This window comes from Uloborus diversus, chromosome 10 (genome assembly GCF_026930045.1).
Source record: "Uloborus diversus isolate 005 chromosome 10, Udiv.v.3.1, whole genome shotgun sequence".
NCBI classification, from domain to species: Eukaryota; Metazoa; Arthropoda; class Arachnida; order Araneae; family Uloboridae; genus Uloborus; species Uloborus diversus.
Genome location: NC_072740.1, coordinates 12,207,961 through 12,222,114, shown reverse-complemented (window position 1 = coordinate 12,222,114; position 14,154 = coordinate 12,207,961). Strand labels below are relative to the sequence as shown.

General features: G+C 33.1%; 1 protein-coding gene across 2 annotated transcripts in view; it reads right to left on the bottom strand.

The window, feature by feature from the left end:
• The window catches only part of LOC129231868 (cytochrome P450 3A8-like), a 220,151-nt gene that overhangs the window by 194,008 nt on the left and 11,989 nt on the right, over positions 1-14,154 (bottom strand). The window contains exons 1-5 of one of the 2 annotated variants that reach the window (XM_054866254.1): positions 13,445-13,575; positions 10,213-10,309; positions 7,730-7,782; positions 2,917-3,013; positions 1,361-1,477 (exon numbers count right to left, since the gene is read on the bottom strand). In XM_054866254.1, the coding sequence (XP_054722229.1) occupies positions 1,361-1,477; positions 2,917-3,013; positions 7,730-7,782; positions 10,213-10,309; positions 13,445-13,521 (441 nt within the window). In that variant the 5' untranslated portion in view covers positions 13,522-13,575. Of the gene's footprint in view, positions 1-1,360; positions 1,478-2,916; positions 3,014-7,729; positions 7,783-10,212; positions 10,310-13,444; positions 13,576-14,154 lie in introns of those variants that run through there. The other variant, XM_054866258.1, reaches the window with a different exon arrangement.

The following is a 14,154-nucleotide window of genomic DNA, read 5'->3' as shown; positions in this document are numbered from 1 at the left end:
CTTGGGCAAAGGCCTGAAGTCACGTGACTCAATGACGACGAGTGGTTGACACGTTTTGCGTGAAACTAGGGGGAAACCCCTGATTTCTTGCAATGCTTTACTTTAAATTATGTCACGTGACTTGAGGTTTTTCCTTCACGAATGAAAATCTTCACTCCCTCCATTTTATCTCTTCTAAATGGTGTTTTCCCTAGGTTTTTTTGAACAAATGTTTTGTCATATTAGTGGGTGTGGTTTTTGTTGTTTTCCAAAACAAATTGCATTGAGTATGTACCCCTGTCCTCCCCCTGGAAATATTGGAAGGGTTTGTCTGTCATACTATACAAACTGTTCATTATTATTTTATTCCCTCCAGACAATCAACTTTTGCTTCTTTGAAAGTTCTCGAAGTCCTCAAAGCAGCTTTCAAAACATTTTCCATATTTGGCTTTTCACTTTCCATGGACAAGATAATAAAAAAACGATCAACAGTAACCCTTGTCTGAAAATTTTATTAATCCGAAACCCACACATTTACGATAATCCAATGTAAACAAAAATTATGGCAAGGGCTTTTACTCATTTTGGTGGTGCAAACTTATTTCTAGCAAAATAACCATGTTGACGAACGGGTATTATTCTTGATCTAAATATCAAGGTCACAGATTAAATCACTATTTGAAATATAAAATCATGACATATTAATAATCTTTGTAGTCGCCTTCAATGAAAGTATGCAAACGTACATGTATTGTGTCGTAAAGCTGTCGTCAGTAATTTTGTGGAAAATAATTACGGCTATAACGAATAACTGCAAACAATTGACAAGCAATAATATTATTTGTTTCTCATGTATTGAAAGAAACGGACTCGGCTAATGAAGAAGAATTGAAGTAGTATCTTCTTCATTAGCGAGAAATGAAGAAGATACTTCAATTCTTCAATTTTTGAAGGATTGAAGATCCTTCTTCCACCACGGGGAAGAAGGATTATAGTCCTTGGCACAATAATTTCCAGAATCGCATTTTTAAACTTTGAAGTCCATTAGTCTTGCACGTTAGCGTCAACCTTTTTTCCTGTTATAACTCAGTGACTATGATCCTTCTTGCCAGAATGATATTATAGTTTCATATAGTTATTATAGTATTTGTAATAATCTAACTGTTCCCGTAGAAATTTTATTTTCTCAGAAAAAAAGGAATATTTTTATTCTTTTCTGTGACCCTTCAATCGCAAATCTTTGCATAAACATTAACAGGCTCGTCGAGATGGATATAATTAAGTCTGTCAGAGTATGATAATCAATTAAAAATGAAATCAAAATAAACTGTAATTTGAAGTTGAAATATAATTGGTTGAACACAACGACCAATCAGTTTACCATTTTTAGTCTCTTCGTTGTAAAAACTGGTGTAAGGATGGTTCGAACTCTTTTCCAGTCGTCTCCTTTCAAGACACTAACCATATTATCGAAGATTTTGTCTCCAAATTTCAGCTCCTGAAATAAATAAATAAATAAAAACATGTATATGTATCTTTCAAATGAAACAATTCATGTCAATTTTATGTGGGCTTAACATTAGGAAGAATATCATAATTAGTGAAACAACTTTTTATCATATTAACTAGAACGATCCTTAATACGTAGAAACACTGCATGTGTTGATTAATTAATTGTTCTCATACCACACAATATTTTACAATAAAAGTAATTGTGATAATATTGCTGTTGCTTTAACCACTAGGGCATCCGAGCCCGAGTTATACAATGCTACCCGCACCACTAAGGTGGCAGTCCAATTTAGCTCACACGGTACACGATATATTGAAGCAACATGTATCAACATTTCGGTAAATTGGATCCAAACCCAATAACATGTCCACGCAAACACGGAGAATCTTCGACCGACTAACATCGAACCCGGAAACTTACAGTTACGTGTCCAAACACCAAATGCCTGGCAGTCAGATATCAAGATTCTTCTGATAGAAACCGGTCCCGTCCAAGATGACTTGCTGTCATGGCAACCAGCAAAGAAAACCTGTTTCGGGAGGAAATAAACGTGATGGACGGAACGGACGGCCGATATGTGAACAGGCCCTTACCAGTCAGACTACTACGGCCTTTGTAGTAATAATAATAATGATATAAGAAAAAAAAAATTGGGACATTATGAATGATGAGAGCAATTATTGCTAAAATTAAAACTGCATAGAGCATAACAAATGAAATTGCAAAAAAAAAAAATAATACACTACTTTACACGTCTTCACGTTTGCTGTTCATTGAATGTAGATCTTCATATCATTAGAAGTATGTCTTAATTGCCTTTCATAGAAACATGATTTGTTAAATTCGTTAATACGTAAGATGGAAGAGGAAAGTTGCTGCTATTGGTAAAAGTTTCAACTGCTGTGTATTATGCAACAGTGAGAACAACAACCCAGGTAGCCAAAATAAGGTTTAAACATTTCATAAACATTTTAAAATTGTTGCCACAACGTTAAAAACCATTTGACAACGTTTATGAAACGTATGATACCTGGTTAACTGCCGCGATCACCGAGAAATTGCCAAAAAGCTCAGTATTTATGATAGCGTCTCGCTCCATCTCACCATTGAGGATGTTGTTTACGTATGTTTCAGACGTCGTTACAATGTCTGTGGAACGTACACTCGGAAACGTGTGACGTCACAGCGGGGACGGTGAGATGGAGCTAGTGGTCTTAAAAACCGAGCTTTTACTTCACACTGAACTTTGGTGTGGTTCGGATTAGGAAGGGTTCAAATTACAAAGGTTTGGATTAATTACGTTTCTCTGCCATTATACCAAACTTTTATTGAAAACAAAAAACGGGCATGCAGTATAAATATGTCACTTTTAATGCCTAACAACTGGAATGTAATTATTATGATATGCCTATTTTGGTACTTACTCTTCGAAAATGGAAAACATGAAAATCTTTTACTAAAATATCTTTTAAAAGTTCCGGATCCGCAATACTTAAGGCTTTATTTCCCATTCCAATAGACCTGTAGGAAATTAAAAATAATTAGTTCAATAAAACAGACATTTAATTGAGTATGAATATGTACATAAATTTAGATTTCAATCCAATTATAAAATATAATTCTTTTTAGATATAAATTAGCTATATTCTTCAATGCAATTTTTTTCATAGTTCGATGCACAGAATTTCGTAAGTTTTTCCAAAGTTTTCCGTTATTTAATTGAAAAAGAAGGCTGTTTGATAGGGACAAAAAGAATTGGAAAGAAATTTAAAAGCTAGGAAATCTCAAATTTAAATGCGGAAAACACACAAAGAATTTTTTTTCTATGCTTGCCTTATATACAGCAAGAAATCAAATGCATTGGAAATATAGACCTCCTAAGTAGTGCGTATTTTCTTAAAGACTTTTTAGAACAAATAGCTTGTATAAAAGTGCAGCGTGATATTATTTGAAAATTGAAATTTTTAAGGTTTTTTTTTTTAAATTATTATTCCTTAAAATCACCACATGGAGCTAAAACTTTGTATTTTCCCAGTAATAACTACCAACCCCTCTGCAGCGGTAAGGTTACCAAAACAAGAAAAAACAGAAATAGTTTTACATAAATAAGAATTTAAGACTGACTAAGCATAGTAGAACTTGAGTTTATGGTCGTCTCTCCCCCTTAAGTTGAAACAACTCTTTATGAATGGCAAACCGTGGTCTGCCGACTCTTCTGTCCGATTATTTTAATGGTGGATCCTTTCCACAATGTTGAAGCTTCTTGAATACTTCTTCTACTGTCATTTCATTGAACATTATGTCAATACTAGAGGTACCCGCACGGCTTTGCCCGTAGTAGAATATTAAAAAGTCTTTTGTTTCTCCTATATATTTACAAATGATGGAAGATGAATTTATCACAAATTTACTATGTTAATTTGCTCGCCCACATTATGGTAATATTCTAGTCCACGTTATGGTAGTTTGTTCGCCCATGTTATGATAAATTGCTCGGAAAAATGTTCTTAAAATTGGAATAGAAAAAGAACAAAATCGAATTTTCGAAAAATCGCTTCGAGGTGCTCACCCCTATGCTACGAACTAATTTTGTGCAAATTTCATGAAAATCGGTCGAACGATCTAGGCGCTACGCGCGTAACAGACAGAGATCCAGACACACAGACTTTCAGCTTTATTACAGTGCTGGCCTAATTATTAGACTAAAGAGTTTTTTTGTTTTTTGTACACTATTTGTACTAAAATACTGTTTATTTTACTGTTAAAGTACAGCACATACTGTACACTGATTATTACGTTATTTTAGCATAATCTAATGTTTGCAAGTGGCAGTACTGTCTGCTTTGTTTATGTTCTTTGTTTATCTACCTACCAGGAAAATAACCTCAATCAGCTTAAACAGTTCACTAGTTCTTTTTATTAGTGTGTTCTGTTATATTTAAGATTAGTTTTAGGTAATTAGTGAGTACGTGTATGTGAGTATATATATAGTAAGTAAGTATAAACGATTTTTTACCTCCTTTTTTAAAAAGTTAAAGAATGATGTAAACCTTGTGAAAAGTATGCCAAAAAGACTTAAAATGCTCATCAAGAACAAGGGAATGCATACTAAATATTAGATAATTATTTCACTGTTCGTTAATGTGTCTATATTTATGTAATCAATAAAGAATTTGCTTTTAAAACAGTCTTAGTCCAATAATTTGGCCAGCATTGTATTAGTAAAGATTAAAGCGCAACAAGTTCTCTATAGTTGGGGCAAAGCTAACTCAGCTGCAGCAGTATTGTGAAGGTCACAGAAAGGCTGATCACATCGTTATATATACGTTGCCAAGTTAACCTTTCCCCAACAATAGATAATTGTTAGGATTTAATATTGAATTGTTATAGTTACGTTAAGCTCAATGAAATATTCTAGAGGCATCAGCACATTAGAAAGGATCCGCAGTTAAAACGGTATGACGTAAGAATTGGCAGAGTACGGTTCGACATTATAAAATAATGGTTTTATTTTAAGGGGAAAAAATGATTATGAATTCTCCCGTTCTACTTAGTTTATGAAGGTTCTGATAATAAGACAACTTTGAGGGGGATTATTTTTGCCCCCCTTCACAAATCCAATACATCCATTTCAGTACGTTATCGACGATACAAGGAATCATCCTTATTACATTTATCATCCTTGTTGCAACAATTGACTACTACGTCCATTTCAAATCAAGTAATCAGAGAAAAACTAAAATACTACCAAAAGCGTTTCAAGTACACATTTTCGAAACAAATGAACTCTGTTGCTGAGTCAACTGATAATATCCTGGCTAAATCACTAAAGTGTATTCGGTTTGAATATACAGGGTGTTCCGTTTTAACCTGCAAAACCTTTATTTTTGCAACCGATAGTCCTAGATGTATACTTCCAATTGCAAAAATGGTCAAAATCAGATGCTGAGTTAATATACTGAAAGTTTGAAGTAAAAATAAATATTACCCAAAAAATACAAAATGTAACTTTTATACGGGCCCCAGGTCCCATAACTTATGTTTAGGGAAATAATCTTCATCGAAAAATATTTCCTACACAAAAAGTTTGACATTGGTACGACCAATATTCACCGATATATGAAACGTAGCGTTTAGTGATTTACACCACTTTTCACTCGCCGTCAATAACACCTTTTGGGGGAAAGTATAGCTATTTATAAAGGTTAAATTTATATGTGTTCAGAGTGTGGTTTTTCAAATTGTTTGACGCTTTGTAGTGTGTTTTTGCGTATCATGGCATAATTTTTGAATAGCAATGAAAAATATAAATATTTGGTTTTTAAACTTCGAAAACCAGGCATTCTTCTAAAAGGGCGCGATAAGCTCCAATCTAATCTTCTGTATGGTCCCTAAAAACTTTAAATTCAAATATCTCTTTGAGTTTTTGAGTTTTAGTCTCACAAGTGTCAAGAGTTTTTTGTTTCAGTAATAGTTTTCAATGAAGATTAGTTATATATATATATATATATATATATATATATATATATATATATATATATATATATATATATAATATATATATATATATATATATATATATATATATATATATATTAGTCAGGGGACATAAGGCCCGTATAAAAAGTTAAATTTTATATTTTTTGTTTCATTTTTATTTTTACTTTAAACTTTCAATATCTTAACTCAGCACTTGATTTTGAACATTTTTGCAATTGGAAGTATACGTCTAGGACTAACGGTTGCGAAAATAAAAGTCTTGCAGGTTGAAACAGAACACCCTGTATAAGTAATACTTCATAAACTTTATAATATATTTTTTATTTAATTTATTTCTGCTCATTCAAGTTGGCTCTCTGAGGCTGACTAGTCAGGAGTTAGCGGGAAAGCTGCCCGGAAGAACGCAGAATTACAAACAGAAATACTATGAATAGCAGTTATTGCTTTTAAACGCTAATTGCTTATTTTTCATAAGTAGTTTAGGACAAATTACTTCAATAAATGATTCAAGCAGTCACAAAGAACTACTAAACTTTGACTTCATCCAAGAAAACTAAGATAAGAAGAATAAAATAAAGTAAAATTATCAGTAATAAAGTTGTTTGGATCGGTATATTCGGTGAAAAAGGGGTAACTATTGAAGAATCTGGGGTTTTACAAGGGGAAAATTGGTGAGGGATATCGCTGTGATAAGCGCTATGAAAATTTGAAACTTAAGAAATTTTAGGATCGCTATAGCCGATTCTTTAGTGTTTGGTGATCGTTATCAACGAATTAAAATATATTAACCGTTTGAAAAGTTCACTACAATCAAGGGATCGTTGCATCCTCGGGTCGCTATAGCGGGGTTTGACTGCAGTAATTTTATAAATGATAATTGTGAAATTCAATCAAAATGTATTGCAAATAACACTCAGAGTAACTGAAGGCTAATGTATGTATAATATGAACTAATTACTGATTTAAAATGAAAGTGAAAATTTACTTTTCAAGAGGATTCTTGCTAACTGTATTCCTCGAAGAAAGTGTTTCAACTCAGAAGAACAATAATTAGTTAGATTATTTGTAATACTACTGCTATCGATTGTGATTTAAAAAAAAAAAAAAAAAACCATTTTTTCGAAGTATATCTATAGAAACTAATTTGGCCTCATTCACAATCCCGTGTTCTATTCATTACCACTCTTCCATATATACTTATCCTATGTAATACCTTATGTTTTAGAGAAATTAATTGCATTTTGGTAAAGTAAAATATAAAAAATTAGTGAAGACCATAGTTGGGATAAATTGTATTAAGTACTAACTGTCTTTGATGATAGATGGTAGAGAATGAAGATATGTGCAGGATTGCCAATTGCTCCTGAAAATTAGCGAAACTCCGCTTGCCCCGCTTTTCCCGTTCCTAATATGTCATTCTTAGACATTAATACTTTTTTGTAGACTTATTTGCAACTCTTCTTATATTTCTTTCTTTACTGAGGAATGCCATGCCCGTTTACTCGTTAAAATGTTTTTCAAGTTCCGCGTTAATTTAAGCAAACACCATTCGAGTTTTTATTTTTTACTTGTAGAATATTTAGAACATTTGTCATTTTTCATTAAAAAAATAACAAGACATTCAAATGTACTACTTTTTTTTTTTCATTTTCCGCAATGCTTAATTCTTATTTGAGATACAAGCATGATCATGACAGTTTTTTACTTTATTTTCATTTTAATGAATACATAACTTACCCAAGGATTCTGCCGTGTTTCTTGTAATTTTCTAGCTGTACTTCATGTAAAGGCTGCAAGTCATATTTTTTTGTATAAGATATAAGTTATTTATCTTTTTAATGCTTGCTACAAGTATTAAAAAATGTACAGTTTTAGAAAAAAATGACATGTAACGGTTCAGTCTCACTTTATTTCTGCCGCTTCCAATTTCGTGCGTTTTGAGATGTATTTAATTTATCCTGAGCAACTTATTATATTAATAAAGTGAAAAAACAACGGAAATAAAGCACAAATTCTGAAGAATCTAGCTATTTCAAGGCTAGAATGGAGTCTCTTCATCAGTGCAAAAAGCTCAGCAACACAACCACAAAGTCGTGAGAGAACTAACATCAACCACCGGTATTCAACCACCGGACGCCACGTGGTTGACGTTAGTGGTCTGGCGACTTTCTAGTTGTGTTGGTGAGCTTTTTACACTGATGAAGAGGCTCCATTTTAGCCTTGAAACAGCTACTGTCCACCTCTGGCCTTTGGCAAGTTGAGCTCCGCTGTCAGACAGATTAAACGATTCCATTTTTTCAAATAGGGGTGAGGAAAAACGGCTTACGAACTTGCGGATTTAGTTTGTAGTGTTATTGCCTACTTGGAGAACAATATAATCAAGTAAGAAGTAGCAAGTGGTACAGAATTTTCTGGGGAAAGAGTTGCAATGGTAGCCCAACTCTGCGCCTAACAATTCCTCTTCTTACTGATTGCTCTCCCTTGAAATAAATGGACTTGTTCAAGGCCATAGCTCAATTTCTCAGAGGTGGACAGTATATGCTGTATTTTCTCAGAATTTGTGCTTTATTTACGTTGTTTTTTCACTTTAATCATATTTTAGCACAAAGCATATTTGATCATTTTTATTTAACTTACAACTTAAACTTTAATGCTACTTAAAAGCACAATCATGTTACTTAGAGACAAATCAAACGATAATACTATAAAGTATTCAGAAGTTATACAGCTTAGAAAGGAAATAATGATTTTGATGATACTAGTAACACAAAATATGTTGATGTATTAAACGCCCTCGAAATAAAACTTTTCGTGCTTAATTTTTCAAACATTACTTGCACATAAAAGCTAATTTTCAGTACAGTTTCAGCTCTTGGAATGTGTTTTTACTGGGGGGAGGGGGGTTAGTTTGAGTAAGGGTTTTATTAGTTTAAGTAATTACAGGTCATAACTACATTAAATGAACATTTTTGTTCCACATTAAACTTTAAATGGTGAAGTAGGGTATCGTACACCCCAGAAGAAGTGGACTGCGGTATTTAAACATTTTGTATTGTTTATATTGGCTTTATACGTATGCCTCGACATTTACGTTACAAAATTAAATAAATTTAAAAGCCACCACACCAATTTAATCCTTAATACATACATAAAATGCTGGCCGCACAAAATGCAACACCAAGAAGGAGTATTCAGAATGAAACGAAGTTTTGCACGCCTGATGGCAACATTGATATTAGAAAGTGATTACAAAGAGAAAGAAAAATTGTCATTTATTACTGGAGAAAACCCAAATAAATAGAGGTTTAAGAGTCCTGTTGAGCCACCTCTAGCGTGAATGTACGAGGCGATACAGTCGAGCATTGGGACGTAGCAGCCTCGCACAATGTCCTACTTCATCTCGTACCACAGTTACTGTAAACGCACCTCAAATTCGATCAAAATCATAAGCTGTCCAATTTACCGTCTCAAGTGATTCCAGATGTGTTCGATTTGTGGCAAATCAGGACAACGCGCAGGTCAGAGAAAGAGATGATGTGGAGGAGGAAGTCCTCTGACACCCTTACTGCGTAGTACTGAGCATTATCCTATTAAAAATGGCTCCAGGAAGTCCTTCCATGAGCGCCAACACATGTGACTGAAGCATGACAATAAGGTGCCGTTACACTGTCATGGTGATGTGGATCAATCTTATGTTGCAAAATCGTCTCATCAGTTAAGGGTTGAGAACTGTCTACACTAAATCCTTAAGTCGGCTGCGACTTACTGCTAAGAAAGTGGCTGACAAAAGAAAAAGCCTTTTTTTTTTCGACTTCTTTTTTCTGACTTTAGGAAATGGTTAAAAGCTGTACAGACAGCATGTGACACATAACCGTAGCAAAAGACTTCAAACAACTTTTTTTTTTTTTTTTTTTTGTAGCCAGTATAGTGGTACCCGCTATTTTAAATATCTTTCCAGCGAATGATATTTTTAACTTGTCAACGGCATACCATACGCAATCTCGAGAACAGAACATTCTATATGGAATTTTCAGTCTAGTTCTCATAGATGCGAAAATGCCCTTGCATACTAGTATTTTAGCTAAATATTAAACTTAAATAATTTGATGAATGCACACGATTTTATATTATCATATAAACTAACACGAGAATTTATTACAATAGCAAGTTCAAATTGCAGAAGAATGAATTATTTTTGTGTATTCGAATCGACTTCTCACCTTTTCTGTTAAAATCTTATAGAGAGTTATATAGTTAAATCGAGGAAGAGATTTAACCCCTCTTTTCTTCCAGTAATCGTCATTTCTTCTGGAATACCTAAAAAAGACACAAAATAATATTTTCATGCAATTATTTGCGCAAAGAGTTGTAATGAGATTGCATTTTAACTCGAAGGTTCATGCAATTTAGACAGAAGTTTCCTGTTTTCTGCTATTTAGAGCCTTTATCACACGCAAAAATGTTTTGCACACTTTTTTACCTGATGATCTTTTTAACTACTGCTTTTCGTTTTGGTCTTAAATTTTGGGACCAACTTTTCAACGGAGCGTACGAGTTAAACATTTTCTTGTGACGGATGCCAGTAAGTTGTTCTGTGTCATGTTTATGGGGCTACGTATTTGGTTTTGAAGATGAGGGAGGGGAAGGGGGGGGGGGCTGCGGAGCCACGAGAAAAATGAAATTAATTTTTAATATAGTTCTGTTTATCTACCGGTACTTTCTAAGAAAACAATAATTGAAAATAAATGAAACTGTTTCAGGTTTTTATTTATTAATTAATTTATTTATTGATACCATTACAATTTTTGTCTATTATTTGAGGGTATTTTCAACTAGTTGAAGAAGTACTAACTAAAATCATGGCATTAAACGAATTTTTGTTAACTTATTTCAGTATTTCATGTAGCTTCTAGTCATATATAAGAGATCACATCGTTTGCTGATTTTGTGTAAACAAAATTTAATTCCTATTTGCAGCCCCATTTTGCGCAATAGACTTTGTCGTCAATTCATTTGTATGAAAAAAAATTGTGGGCTGTTAGAGATGTCTACTAAAATGTAGCAATTACATAGGAGTTTGAAAGTAGTGATAGCTTGAAAGTAGTGATAGCGAGTTATCTAGAGTTATGTCAATAAATAAACTTCATAAAAATTACATGAATCAACGCAGTGTGCAAGTGAGATATTATATCCTTCAGTAAATTTTTGAGTTAAACCTAGCTACATTGCCTAGTCTTGCACAGTCTACCTCAAAAGCAAAAACTGTGTCAAGTGACGCATTGCAAAAATTAGTAAAAGAAAAAAATAGTGTACAAATTTTCCTTCAAGGTGTAGAAAACAGCAATTTCAGGACTCAAAACTCATATTTAGACCTCTTTGGATGTTTTTACATTTTAAAAATGTAGTCATCGTTATTAATGGACATAAGCATTCTGTTACACTCGCTTGAACGGAAAGGTGAAAAGCCTCTAAGCCCCATCCCACTGGGGGGGGGGGGGACTCCTTACATGGGGGAACTCTCGATATTTCAAAGCCTTATAACTCGAATATTCCTTCATCTCGAAGTTTTCATTCGGTCCCAAAATAATTTAGTGCTTTCATACAAAGTTGCCTCTGTATCTCGAATGTACTCTTTTTAAGTCGAAGTATTTATGAAAGTTTCGTTTTCACTTTATGCATAAAAATGAAGCCAAAACAAGGAAAAAAAATCTTTAACGCATTGCTTATAATTTACTTACAACAGAGCTCTTTAATTCTTATAGTGATGCAAAATAGAGTCTAAAGTAGCGAATAGGGCTATTTTTTGCCTTGGCTGACGACCTAAAATTTCATTACCGGCTAATCTTTGAGAGAGTCAAAATTTAGTCAAAAACTTTAAAAAATAGCCTTTCTGGGTGACACAAATAATCGTGCTTCAACAGAAACTGCCGACAAGGAAAACAGTATTAAAAACTGCTTTAAAACCTGTGTTTTCTTAAACAGCAATGATAAAAATGCGAAAGTGACGAACAAATGGGATCATTTTGAAATATTTTTCTGAGGGGAAGGTTTTTTACAAAAATTTCACTGCAGTAACAGGGAAATTCCGAAAACGTGAAAAAGTCGGATTGTGTTTACACACAAACTTAATGGCTTTTCAAGATGAGATTTTTTTAAAAAAAAGGTAAGAAGTCAGAAAAAAAATCATTTTTCGAACAATTTTAATTAAATTTTGTTCTCTGTAAAGGCATTTTAATGTAGTACATACTAATATTTAATTTTATTCAAACTATATGTGTCTATCTACAGGGTGTTTTTTTAGAGGTAGAGAACTCTAGGTTCAAATAAAACACAGTTAAATGTTGTTAATTGCCATGAACGTAGCTTTATTCGAAAGATGATTCTTTGCCATTTTTATTTAAATATGATTTCTAGCATATGGCCACCTCGGCTGACTCGAAAAAAGTCCAATTGGAAAGTCCAATTTTCTGACTTTTTGCAGCAATAGAGGCCGTATGTCAGTAATAAGGTGGCGAATGTTCTCTTCCAAGGCGTCAATCGTCTGTGGCTTATCGGTGCAGACCAGAGACTCCACATAGCCCCACAAAAAGTAGTCCAGCGGTGTTAAACCGCATGATCTTGCAGGCCAATTCACGGGTCCATTACGCGAAATTATTCGTTCACCGAACGTTTCTTTCAATAAATCAATTTTGACACGCGCTGTGTGGCATGTTGCACCGCCTTGTTGTCTATTCATGATGAAATGGTAAACCGAACTGAACCATAACAAGTGATAGCTATCAAAATGGCACACATATCAAACACTGTTGCCAACTTAAAGTTCTGTACCTCTAAGAAAAACACCCTTTATCATGCACTATTCTTGAGAAACAAAATTAAAACTATTCCTGAGAATGCTGGGATAGAAACTTCCGATAACTCGAACGTTTTAGCCGGTTTCGTGAGACTTCGAGTTATCTAGAGTTTACTGCAATATATATATATATATATATATATATATATATATATATATATATATATATATATATATATATATATATGTACATAATATATATATATATATTTTCAAACATAAAATAACAAACTGCAAAATCTGTACTAATTTCTAAATTGAAGTGCAAACGCTAGCATAATCGTAACGAAGTAAAAAAATGAAACTCACGATGATGGTAGTTTTGCTGTTATGCATTCAAACTCAAATAAGAAATTAAAAAATAAATACATAAATAAATGTGTAATTATAATAATAATCCCATTTATAACCTATTACAACAATGCCAATGACAGCTGTAATTATTGCAATCCATGAATAAAAATCAAGACCTTCCATAAATTGATGTTTTCAGAGTTACTGCATCTTCCGAAAAATTATGAAGGTAGTTTTGCTGTTATGCATTCAAAAGTCAAATGATATATTAAAAAAATAAATAAATGAGTAACTAATAACAATACCATATATAACTTGTTACAGCAATGCCAATGACAGCTGTAATTATAGCAATCCATGAATAGAAATCAAGTCCTTCCATAATTTGATGTTCTCAGAGTACCTGTTCTTCAGATGTTCTCAGAGTAACCTGTTCTTCAGAAGTGTCAAAACGAGAACTCGATTGTTTTGTTTAAGTTATGACGTAGCGTGGTGAAATGCTATCGCGTTAAATTGCCCTTGACCCCTGACTGAACTTATTTCACGCTTGCAAATGCTATCTGAAATATTACCACGTGGTCGGAGATAAAATTTCAATCATGACTTTTGATAGCTAACTCTTTTTCTAGCATCTCATTCTATGGATATATTTTGCAGATTTTAAATAAATTATGTTTTCTAACTAAACTTGCTCGATATTTGGCAGTTTATAGCTTAATTCATTCTGTAGCATAGTTCTTCGTTTTCGTTCATTTTTTCCTGTAGTTTTGCTTATGAAATGATAAATTAAGCTATGTATAACTAATTACCTTAACAAAACACAAAATACCTCGCTTCATTTAAATGAAACTTTTGAATTAAGTTTTTTTTCCCGTTACGAATTGAAATTACTTGTCAAAAGTAACAAAGCTTCTTTTAGCAAATGCGAGATGCAGTTGAAATATTCAGACGAAGAAAACGAGTTATTATCACATGTGAAAATTTAGAATCAATACAGGTTGAAGTATAATTTCTT